Source organism: Aethalodelphis obliquidens, unplaced genomic scaffold (genome assembly GCF_003676395.1).
Source record: "Aethalodelphis obliquidens isolate GAN/ISIS:26980383/991018 unplaced genomic scaffold, ASM367639v1 scaffold26, whole genome shotgun sequence".
Taxonomy (NCBI): Eukaryota; Metazoa; Chordata; class Mammalia; order Artiodactyla; family Delphinidae; genus Aethalodelphis; species Aethalodelphis obliquidens.
The window spans coordinates 2,032,942-2,046,060 of NW_020837970.1; the positions used below are offsets into that span (position 1 = coordinate 2,032,942).

A 13,119-nucleotide genomic window follows, 5' to 3' on the forward strand; every position below is an offset into this window, starting at 1 on the left:
CTTTCCATTGTGTCTTGGTTTTAATTATTCCATTCCTTTGGAATATTTATATTCTTTATCTATCAGCAATAGCAAGCCCTGTGCTCGCTCTGGCTATCTCTTAGTCATACATTAACTGTTAGCCCAGCATCATTTCAAGAAGTCTTCCTAGACAGCGCCCCCACCACCAGGGTACAATACACACACTCTAATTTGGTGTTTCATAGCACTGTTATGCTTTTCTTTTTCATAACTTTCTCAAAATTGTATTACATTTCTTGTGTCACTGATTCTCCCACTAATCTGTAGGTAAACTCATTACTGTATACCCAGTATCTAATAGAGTATCTGGCTTTCAGACATGTTCAGTAAATACCTATCAAAGTAAATTCTAGGGACACTAAACTCTCCACTCTACCATGGCCATTACGTAATCACTCATCCTCTAGACCTTGACTCAGATGTTTCCCTCTGACTTCTCCTATACTAGGTTCACCACTAGTGGACTCAACTCAACCTTTGGACCTTTGCCATCCATCTCCAGGCCTCATTCCTCCATCCCATGGCCCACTCAAACCCTTACATACCTCTGTAACAGCACTTTCTCTTGTGTAACAAAATGAGGTTTTAATGTGCATGCCTCTCAATTAGGGTATACATTAATTTTTTACACCAGGACCATGTTTTAATCAACTCAAAATCGCTATCAGGAAGAATAGTCCGAGAAATATAGTAAATGTATAGTTGTTAAAGGGAGAATACTTTGCCCAGATGCCTTTAACATTAAAAAAAAATGAATGAAAGGTTAAAGAGTGGAAAAACAATAGAATCAATTATAATTCTATTTTTCATGAATTCTGATAAGAGAAAGTATTATAATTATACTATTTGGCTATAAATTGAATTTATTTTTTAGAGAACAGCAGTGTGAATGGCAGTTTATTTTCCTGTTTTCTAATTGTTTATGAATAATATGTATTAACATTAAATTATAAACACATAGCAAATATTTCATTAAACTAAGAAACTCTAAATTACATTTATTTAGATAGCTTTTTGCCTATATTACCCATAACTTTTCATATCTAACATAAATTATTTGTTAAACCTCTCATTTTGGTTATAAAACATTGCTTTGGGATTGCAAAGCCACAGTTTCATAGGGCATTTTCATCATTAAGATATTGGCTGAATCAAGTCAAAGTATAAAATAGACAAAGCTTGGTTGTTGATATCCCTGGTCTTCCCATATGGCACTCATTTTTCCCTAAGATGCCTTATGATTGCATCATCTTCAAAATAGAACTTTCTATTTCACTTATCAAATTCACACCGTGGAACGCCTTAAGCAGAATATTCATATGTTCCTCCATTGTTCTACTTAAAGTACCTGCTAAGCTGTTGCTACTGCTCTTACCGGACAACAAAAATCACAGGGTGGCAGCTGCAAGCAGTACAGACTAAGTAACACACCTGCATTAGGAGAATACTCATTCTGGTTTAAAACCAAGAACAAGATTATTCATTCTGGTGACCTCCAGAATCTCTTTAAATAGATAATGCATGCTGAGGAAAATAAACTTCTGGTCTTTGAGTTCCTCACCAGTTTATTTTGACAGTTGGTGATTGTCTGTCTCTTGTTCCCACCTAGGTATGTATATTTCCCTTTTGCCATCTCCCACACTATCCCATTTAGGCATTGCATATTCCATATCTCTTGACCTCTGACTTGGGTCTAACAAATCTAATTATTTGACAGTTATGGAAAAAGAAAGAAATGTGATACCATATGCTAGTTTTTATTTAATTTCTATTTTTAATATATTTATGTCACTTATGGTATTCTTAATAGATATAAATTATAAGTAGTGTATAATAAAGTCAAAATATGCATCATTTACCTAAAAGAAGAAAGTAGTGATCATCTAATTCCAGGGTTACATCACACAGATCATGTAACTCTCATGGCATACTTTGCTCTTCATGATCCTCAAAGATCCGTGTTTAAAAATGTAGCCTAGGGCTTCCCTGGTGGCGCAGTGGTTGAGAGTCCACCTGCTGATGCAGGGGACACGGGTTTGTGCTCCAGTCCGGGAGGATCCCACATGCCGTGGAGCCGCTGAGCCTGCGTGCCCAGAGCCTGTGCTCCGCAACGGGAGAGGCCACAGCAATGAGAGGCCCACGTACCGCAAAAAAAAAAAAAAAAAAAAAAATTTAGCCTACGTTTATTAGCTAATCGAAGTTAGATGAGTGGCCTGGCTAAAGTCTAAGAAAAGCAACATTTCCAGGACCTCCATCCATTTCTTTTGAGCTGCCACTTGGAGCATTTATTTATGTGGGTACATTCTGTGCTTGTGTTCAATAATACAAAATTCGGAGATGCCTTGGTGTTGGATAAATTACTGAGATATTAGAGCAAAATAGGATCAGATTAGGTAATGAAAATTTCTTTCTTCCATGGGTAATTTATCTTTTCACTTTTATCACAAGTTGTGCTTTCAATTTTTAAGTTTTTTGTTAGAATTCAAATGAAACACATTTTCCTGAGAGAAGTAATGGAATTGAACACTTGATGCTTCCGATGTCTGTAAATGATACTGTTATTCAATGTTTAAAAGAAATGGTCTTTAAGCATAAAGCTGGCATAATTCAGTTTGTCTTCACTGTTCATTTGTTTGCTTAATTAAATTCTGGCTTTGGCAAAACCTCAATAAACAAACTGCTTGTGGAAGATACTCCTTAATAACAAAAGCTCACAAACTGGACTCAGGTCAGATGTTAAGTTGACTTGTTCAGTCAGTGTGCAATGAAAGGAGGGCCTCTTGTTTACCTTATTGGTGTGAGAGGAATACAAGTGTGAAAGAACATTCTGGTTGCAATTCAGCATTTCAGGAGCTGAAGTAATTGAGGACAGAGTTACCAGAGAAAGGGAAACTCCTGGATTATTGCTTTTCGACAGTGTTAGATTCCACTGGAAATTGCACTTTTTGTGTGTACACACAGCACTCCCAGTTGAAAGAAATTATGCACATATCCTTGTGGCAAATCACATTCTAATTAAGCCACTTCACATTTGTGAATGAGAAGTTTTTAAAAGGCTGAAATTGCTTTCTCTTTCAATTAGTAATTGTAAGAGTTTTCTCTCCTTTTCATAGATAGAGTAGAGGAATTACTTAATTGCTGACGTTAGAGGATACACTGCTATGTGAATTAATTAGATTCTCTTTTTAAAGCACTTAATGTTTTTGTCTTTCAGGCACTTTTCATGTCTGTCTTCTAAATACATGTGCCCCGGTGTCCCTGCTGTAATGAGTACCTTGCTGGCAAATATAAATGCTTTCTATGCTCACACAACTGTTACAACAAATGTACAGGTTTCTGCCTCAGATCGATTTGCCGCTACCAACTTTGGTGTAAGTATTATTTTTTGAACTTGAAAATTCCTCATAACTTATGGGACTTAGATTTTCAAGGAGCTTTGGATTCCAGATATTCTTAGAATCTTACTGCAGAATGTACATCTTAAGGAGTATCTCTTAGTGTAATAGACTAAAGCTTAAAGTTTATTTGAAACATGTTCAGTGAAATACCTTTATTTGACAGTCAGTAGGTATCTTCATTAGATTAAATCTTCATATCGGGAATGGCTTTTCCAATGGAGGAAAACATAACGTTTTGTGACAGAGTACTAGGATTTATAGAAAATCCTCCATGTAAGCAAATTTGGGATTAACCATGGAAGATATCATTCCCTCGTAAATGTGAGCTCAGTTGGCTTCTCTGGAGCCTTTTGGGTTCCATTTGCACTTCCTGTTGGTTTCTGCTGGTACTGATGGATAAAGGCATATCATCTAAGTAAAAAAAATGTTAGGTGTATAAAGAAGCCAAGAAAACTATCTGTATCTAATTAAAACTGTCCACCTGACAATCAAATGCATCAAGAACACACTGAAAAGTAAAAATGCAGGATCCTAAGGAGTCTCAAGTATTTATCTGATGTACCTGGTGCTGGAACCTGTTCTCCATAAGCATAATTAAATTGAAATTGACAAGACTAGATATAGGATATAAATAAACAGTAATTCCAGTAAAGTGGTGAAGATCTAAGCTGAGAATCAGTGGAGATGGGGTAGGGAGGACAAATTCCAGAGCTTTTCAGGGCATAGAATCAACAGCACTTGCTGTCTTTAGGTATGTGAACAGTGAGAGAAAGGGAGGGATGCCTGGAAAGAGTCCCAAGGTTTTCACCAGGGCAGTTGGTAGGCGGTAGCTCTGTTCAATAACCCTGTGAGACAGGTGGTTCTGTACTCATTTGTTTGTGGAGGAAACTGAGATCCACTGTAGGAAGGTGATTTCCATGACACCATAGTTACTCTTTTCACTGCACTTCCAAATCGGTTCACTGAATAGATTTGTGTTATTGATCATGTTGTTAGAAATCAAATTTTGAGGTGTGTGTCATAAAGTAGAAACAAATGAGACCCAGCTAATAAAAGGGTGTAAAGCCAATAGGGGAAAAAATGTGCTGCTATGTTTACTCTTTTCTTGTTCTTTTCATTTAAAAGAAAACACATGTGAAGTATGTGAGATCAGTTGGAATGAATTAAAAGAAAAAGTAATTGTTATTTAACGACAGTCAAAATAAATACTGGTAGAAGAGAACACTATCTGGGTTAAGAGTCATGGGGTTTGAGTTTGTACTCAAATTTAACAAGTCAGTTCAGTCATTCAAGCCTCAATATCTCAGTATGTTCAATGAGGGTAGAAATTATTGCTCTGACATGTTTCTCAAATTTAAGATGAAAATCAAATGAAGTAAAAGGTAAGCTAGTTTGTAAGAGTTGAAAGTGCTCTATAAATATAAGGTATGAGGATTTCATCTCTCCTGCCTGTCCTCTACTGTTGTTAGACAGATTGGCTCTTGTAAGAGCTGGGACCAAAGAAAATTCCCTAGTCAGCTCAACAAAATACTATTATGACCATCACCAGATCATAGAATAGTTTTTGTTATAAAAACCTCATGAAATTGTTTTGCTTTTAATATTCTGCCTGGGTATACTGTAGAGAATAAGCCAACCTTGTGGAACACTGAGCCTTTCTACCTCTGAGAAAGAAGATGTGTTTATATGACTAATTTCCATAAAAGCTACCTGGAGGAAAATGAGATAGTATGCTCCTTTACTTCATGCTGACCCAAAGAAGAGAAGCCAGATTGATTTCACTACTTTGCAGTGTTTCAGTAGCAGCATAGTTATAACAAAGTTCACTTTGTAAATCAAATAACGTATTGTAGGACAGGGTCAAAAAAGAAATCTTTCTTCAAACTACATCTTGATAAGTTAGTGATTTGATGTGTAAATTTGATTAAATTTTTCTCTACCTATTGAAAATAATGCTAGTTGCTCAGTCAAATATAATAAGTATAAAGCTTCCCACCTTCACTTGGCCTGAAGTTCTTATTTACCTGACTTCTGAAGTTGATACTGTCACTTGTGAATCAGGCAGGAACACTATTATATTGGCCCCTTTTTATCTTTCCCAAAGGTGGAATCCAGACATTTTTCAATCTCAAAAAATAAACCAGTGGAAAAGTTTTCTTACCTATGAGGACTGTAAAACAAACAAATATTTAAGAAAAGGAAATCATTACTCTTTCCAATCCAAACTTTTTGTGTGCAAATGTTATTTAAAGTCATGCTTTGGATGAAAAATGTTCAAGAATAAAGTGAAAAGAACAGAACCATTGAGTGTGGAGATGAGAGAGAAGCAAAGTTTGCTGAGGAAAATGATTAGAGAAATTGGGTAAAAATGATGAGAAAAATCTGACGTTATTGAAGACAAGGTAAAAATATTTTAAGAAAAGAGGAATATATTGCATTGTCAGCTGTTGCAAAAAGTTCAAGTAAGATGGCGAAAGGAATGAGCCTGTTGGCGTTGGCAATTAGGAGGTCATTGCTAAGTGAAGCAGTTGAGGTTAAAGCCTAATTTCATAGAGATCTTCAATGAATGGCATGTATGAATAGCTGTGTCAATTAGGGTTCATTTATTCCCTAAAATATAATGCAGTCATTTAAAAAATCAAACTTTTAAAGAAAAGTGTATATAATTGAGCAATGCCCATTAAAAATGACAAATGAAAATATATACATATAAAAATCTATATATAATCTAATTCCAACATTGAACACACACACACACACACACACACACACACACATACATACATATACATATACATATATATATACGGGTTTAGAAACAAGCCTGAAAGAAAATGTGCCAAAATGCCAATAGTGTAGCCACTTGGTGGGATTACAGCTAATATTTTCTTGTTTTTGTTTTGTATTCATCTTTATACTAAAGTTGTACATTTTTCTATAGTGTATTTGTATTTTATAATAATGATTAAAAGAGGGAAAGTGGGTGATGAAATAGAGACTAACCTGTTAAGCAACTTGAATGAGAAGGTAAGAGAGAGATTGGTCAAGAGTGAGAAGGTTTTACCATGAAAAAAGAGATGTTACTTTTACTGCGTGGTTGGGTAGGAGTTTTTGTTATTTAATAAGATAAATTTTAACATATTTATAGATTGTTAGGACATGAACTAGCTGCAAGAACGAAGTTGCAAATTTATCAGATGGAGAATAAGTGATATAATAACATCTCAGAGGAGAAAGAAGTAAATGTAGTCAAGAGGATGGAAGGAGGGACATTCTTTGGAATAAGAAAGGACAAGTTCCTATTCTGAAATTTGAGGAAATGGTGTGTGAGTCCTTGCAGAGAATGCTAAGCTTCTGATATAGGAGTGAAAAGTTGATGGAATCATACTATATTTCCCTAATCTTCTCTGTGGTTGTCTACAAGACAAGAAATGCTTATATATAAGACAAGGGCTATGATAGAGATGCACAAGGTAGAGGAGGCTGGAAAAAGGGAAGGGAATAGAAAGACAAATGCTTCAGGATCACATAAGAGGAATTCCTAGCATAAATCTGTTGTTACAACAATTCGTGTGGCTGTGAGTTTTTCTCAGAATTTCTCAGCGTTCAGATTCTGATGTAGTAACATATAGCAGAAGGTTGAAATTTCCCACACACACACAAGATAGAGATGATTGAAGGGTTAGGGAATTAGCATGTAGGTGACACTATCAAAAGAAAGTTGAAGTGATTCACCATGGGATCTAGGTTTGATAAGTGGCACCATGATAGAGACAGAGATAATGGATTTGGGTAGGAACATCGTCCATGTAGTTAAGATTTCAAAGGGGGAAGCCTCAGGTCCAAGATGTATCTCTAGGAGTAGGTTGTTGAAAACTGAGTGTAAAAACAGTGGTGTACTGGAGCTAGTTTGTACCTGCTAACAGGCAGTGATTGCTGAATTTTTAGGACTATTGCAGGCTGGTTGTTGAGTACAGCCATCTTGAAACTGGAAATACTGAGAGTATTTATACCATGAAAACTGTCAAATGCTAAAAATCAAGGCTTTTTTCTTTTGGAGAGATGGTTTTGTTGCACACCCTTGAATGCAGAGATTGCTGGGAGTCAAGATTATCAAAGAACTTGATTGGATAAAACATCTCCATGGGTGTTGAAACACCGTGGGTAGAGCAAGAGTTGGAAAGGAAGAAAACTCCATGAGGTGGGGGTCAGTTTTTCAACTTTGAAGAAAAGTCTTTAGGAAACTTATTTAGTTAGTTATCTTAAGACACAAATAGCAAATTATTAGTAAAATTGATGTTTAGCTCAATTTTTTCTTGAGCATAGATACCCTCTGACATAGCCAGTGCCCTGCAAAAACAAGTATGCTAATAAATATTTCCTTTTCATTACAGGTATTCTTTTATTTGGTTGCTTGTTCATTCAAGACATATTTATGTGATACCTCATTTAAGGCACTATGGCAGGTAGTAGAGGGACTGGAAGATAAATGTTTACCTCTGTTCTCTGGGTACTCTAATGGGATAGTCACCTAACCATGTGTAACAGTAACCATAAATCACTCCCCAAATGGGATAAGTGTCAAAGGAGTTCATACTTGTAAATTTGCTTTGAGATTGAGGAGGAGAAAGTGATGGATACTCTTCAGAGGCTCATGGAAGCTTGCCAAAAGGAACAGTGCTTTTAGGAATGAGTAGTATTTTTCAAAGTCCAAGAAGTAGAAGGAAAACTACCTTAGGTCTTTGAAGTAAAGACAAGGAGAAGATACAAAACTAAGTTCAAAGTGTGTGTAAGGTAGCCTGCCTAGTGAATAGTGCAGATAGAATAAAAGATGGAAATATAAGAGAACATTGTGTTACTGGATTGATATTAGATTGCTGAGGCCGTTTAATGCCCACTCAGATGTTTGGACTTCATTCTTGAGGCATCGTGTAGAATCTGATTGAATTTCTGATTTAGAAAGGTCACTCTGTAGAGGAAATGTTGCAGAGGGGAGAGATAGAATGTATATCAGACAGCGATTCAACTATACGGTGATGGATGGGAACTAGATTTGTGGTGGTGATTGCTTTCTAGTGTATACAGATGTCAAATTATAATACTGTTTGCCTGAAACTTATATAATAATTTTAAAAAATCAGCACTTCCTCCTGATCACACAGCCATGCCCCAACATATGTGTTCCTTTTCCAAATCCCTGGGAAACCCGAACTTTCTGATAAAGTGACAGGAAATGCTTACAATCATAGAAAATGCAAAAAAAAAAAAAATGTTATAAAAAACATTTAAAAAAAAAAAAAAAGAAAAGAAAATGCTCTAAAAATAAAAAAGGGAGGTTAGGACCTAGTGTCAAGAAGAAGCTTGTCTAAAGTTTAGTCAGACTGAGAGAAACGTTAGGCTTTCATGCTCAGTGAACAGTAATATCTCAGTGCTTTTCAAGTTTACCTATTAAGTGACTTCTTATATACTCTTTGAATTTATGTCATCTATTAGTGTGTCATTGATAGCATTGTTTCGGTGGCATTTTATAATTTTATGGTATCTCTATTGGTATGAATATTAATCTCAAATCAACAAGAAATGCAAATGTATTTCCAGTATGTTCATATGATTAGCATTAATTAAATTATAAAAAACTTATCAGAATAGCTTACACATTAATTCTACTTGAAATGTTTCTGTTCTGCTTAAAGAATGACTGCTTTCGATATGATCTGGAAAAAACTTTTTATAATTTGCTGGTTCAGGTCAGAATAATTTTATCCTATTCTTGTAAATTTATGAAAACCTAAGAGCAGGTTGCACATGCAGCTAGGGCTCCTCCCAGGGAAGCTGAATCAAGCGAGGACCCTGAGAGCTTAAGCATCATTAGCTTCAGGTTAAATCTACTGCTGCTGCTGGACTGAGATACTGAGAAGCAAAAGAATGGGAGAGGGAAGCTGCAGATGATGCAGAGGTTTTTACACATCTTCTTTATAAGAGCTTTTCCTTCCACGGTTCCCAGTGTCCTAGGGAAACTTGCTAAGAGTGTCCTTGTGGGGTAGTAACTGCCTCCCCCTACTCAAAATCTCCCCTCTTCTCATGGGTCAAAACTGGCCCACCAACTGGTTTTGTACAGCTCATGAGCTAAGAATGGCTTTTACATTTTTAAATGGTTTTTAAAAATCAAAGGATTGTCATTTGTGATACATGAAAATTGTATGAAATTCACGCTTCAGTATCCATAAGCAAAATTTTATTGGAAAACAACCATGCTCGTTTGTTTATATATTGGTTATAGAAGCTCTTGCGCTACAATGGCAGAGTTTAATAGTTGTGACAGAGGCCACAGAGCTGGAAATATTTACGATCTGCCTCTTTACATACAGTTTGCTGACCCCTGGTCTAGAGTTATTCTTGTCAACTAATTAAACCTAAATAGTTGATAACAGATAATGCTTAATGTTAATATTATAGATTTAGCCCCTAATAGCAGACATATGCAGTCCTTACCAAATGCAAAGAACTGAATAACGTGACAGTTTCAGATATTGTGGCATGTCCCTCGAGAAACATTTTTTTTTTTTTTTTTTTTTTGGTGGTACGCAGGCCTCTCACTGTTGTGGCCTCTCCCGTTGTGGAGCACAGGCTCCGGACACGCAGGCTCAGCGGCCATGGTTCACGGACCCAGCCGCCCCGCGGCATGTGGGATCTTCCCGGACCGGGGCACGAACCCGTGTCCCCTGCATCAGCAGGCGGACTCTCAACCACTGCGCCACCAGGGAAGCCCGAGAAACATTTTTTAATCGCAGTGTTTTCTTATTCCTCAAATCACACCATGTAGGTGATAGGCCTCCTGTGCTCTCACAAAGGCAATCTCACTCAAGTTAAATAGAAATATGGCAAATGAAATAAAATTTCAGGCTGTCCTTCTGTTTAAAAATGTCTGTGAAAATTCTATCAGGAGCTCACTTTTAATTTCACATCATCTGATATTGTTTGGGATTTAGCAACAACATGCCTGGCAGTTTTCTCCACGGTTTTCTATTTTTCTGGAATGTAAATTTTCCAGCTGGGCACTGAAGACCTAGGTTGGAAGACTAAATGTGTGATCTGTATCAGTCAGAATTCTGTTCAGCTGCATGAAATAAATTCAACAAACCTGACTCAATATTCTTTCCCATGTAACCTAAGTCCAAAGGTAATAAGGAATTCAGGGCCAGTACAGCTGCTCAGGATTGTAATTTTTTGAAAGGGTAGGCAAACAGAGTTAGGATGAGGTGTGGAGGCTCCTAGCTTCCTGCCTCATCATTCTTACCATTTGTTTAGCTTTTCGTCTTATAGCCACGGGATGACTATTTGACCTTCTAGTATCTCATCTGAGTTTAAGGTGAGAAAAACACAAAGGGCAAATGGAAAAAAGGCCTAACAAAGAATTATATAGCAAATACTAATACAACAACTCTGCAGAGCATTCTTTTAGAATCTTTCTAAATAATAATTCATCGGTAATATGCTGGCTGGTTCCATCCCCTTTAATAAACTGTATACATCTCATTGGCCAAAATCATGCTACATGGCCATTGCTAGAGTAAAAGAGGCCTGGGAGGGTAGGTGTTTCATAAAGGACATATTTGACTCTTGAGGTTCTGTTAGGAAGAGAAGAAGGGATATCGGGCAGACAACCAGAACAGCTGGTCCCACTGTACACAACAAGGCCAGTGATTTGGGTCATAGCGTGGTTGACTAGGGTCATGTCAGCTGTCTTAATGATTCATACCGATCACAGAGGTCATATAAAGCCTCCAGAGATTGACACAAACACATTGATTTTTACAGTCGTTGAATGATTAACTACTATGGCCTAAACCGATGATTGTAGCAGCTCTTTTATTTTTCTATTTTGATTGAGATCCACTGACCCACATTGATGGAGGATGGGGGTTAATCAAGGGCAACATAGGTCACCTGCTACCCTAGGAAGGTATGATAGAGAGTAAGAAAGAAAACTCTAAGACATTCATCGTATTTTCTGGCAGCTTTACTGGAGAGTCTTACTTGCCTAACAAGATAGCAAGCTTCTGGAAGGCAAGGGTCATTTCTTAGGCTCCTTCATTGCCTCCACAAGGGTTATTAACACAGAGTCAATACTCAAACTTTGTTCACTGATATATAAACCTGATAAAAGGCAGTTTATTAAGAAAATTGAAGTTTCAACTTAGGAACAATTTATCAACTCCCGTTAATATTCATCTCATTTCATCAAGATCAGTGACTTAAAGGGATAAGAGTTATATACCCCATAAATCCAACTTGTTCGTGAAACTACTAGGAAAAATTTCTACTTTTGCTAATATGTTCCACAGTGTAATTTGGTGTTTACATAATATTAGTCTAGGGAGGAGCCTTTAGTCATTTACTACCATCCCCCTATTTTTTTTTTCATTTTTATTTAGGAATCGGAGACTCAGAATGGTGCTTTGTCTACTGTAAAGTTTTCATGTGTGACTTTGATGGTTTTTTACCTTATCTAATTTACTTAATCCACACAACTATATCCTTATGCTTATTAGCAAAACGTTTTAACTCTTATCCTTTATCATCTTCAAATCCTTCTATGAAGAAGTCAGTCCATCCCTGATACAGCATCAGAGGGAGGCATTAGTAATTTTTGTTGACCTGATATTTTATAGTTTTTTAGCACTAAATCTTAAACATACTTTAAAGACAGTCGATCCTTTCAAATTATGAAGTCCGTTACCAAAAGGAAAATACTTTTTGCAATTGTTTTTGACACAAAGAGCAGCTAGTCCACCTTCCATAGGTGGGAGAAGTTTAAAAAAACTATAGTTTAATTTTGGGGAGGTGGTGTGGTGTGTGGAGGTGGGAAGAGGGGTGGGTTATATTCTCTTGTTGACTCATACTGCTGTGAAGGAGTACGGTGGCAATTCAGTTGTCTGGACTCTTTCTTCATGACTCAGCTCTTTGGATACTGTCTCATTCATCACAGAGAGGCAGTGTGACTTACAGGAAAGAGTGTGGATTTGGTGTCAGAGACCTGAGTTTGAATCACTGCTATGTCACATACCAGCTCTATGATCGTGGAGAAATCACTGACATCTTTGAACCTTCCTTTCTATCAAATGGGGACATTAACTCACAGAGATTTTGTTGTGAGGACTACATTTAGAATTATCATTGATTTCCATTCTCCTATTTTGTGTTTGCTTTGCACAGAGGGAAAAATTCATAAAACTACTGGACCAGTTGCATAACTCTTTAAGGATTGACCTGTCAAAGTATAGGGTATGTACAAAATTATTTGCCTAAAGGTAAAATATGGTGTTTGGCTCAGATGATTTCTTGTCACATTGTAAAAAAAAAGTTATCCACTATGTAATGGAAAAGTAAAGGTAATGATTTTGGAATCTTGGGTCCTGTCACACTAGACGGGTCCCCTAAGTAATCAAGTAGACATCTCTTGTTTAGGTACCTTGCTCCACATCAGCCTGAAGTACTCTGTGTGGGTGTGGGTGTGTGCACACTCATGTACAGGTTTAATTTTATAATTCTTTTAATAACCATTAGATTGAGTGGCCCTCAGCTAATTCATGAAGTAGACATGTGACCCAGTCCTCATCTTAAAAGCTCATCCCTTCTTACTAAGATATCCAGCTGATATTTCCTCAGCTTTTGATATTCCTTCTGGGATTCACCACTT

At 36.8% G+C, this 13,119-nt stretch overlaps 1 protein-coding gene across 1 annotated transcript in view; it reads left to right on the forward strand.

Annotated features, from left to right (window-relative positions):
- LOC113629025 (protein unc-13 homolog C) overlaps positions 1–13,119 on the forward strand; it is a 340,801-nt gene that overhangs the window by 101,422 nt on the left and 226,260 nt on the right. The window contains exons 10-11 of the mRNA XM_027123068.1: positions 3,236–3,392; positions 12,636–12,704. Coding sequence (XP_026978869.1) covers positions 3,236–3,392; positions 12,636–12,704 — 226 coding nt within the window. The remainder of the gene's footprint in view (positions 1–3,235; positions 3,393–12,635; positions 12,705–13,119) is intronic.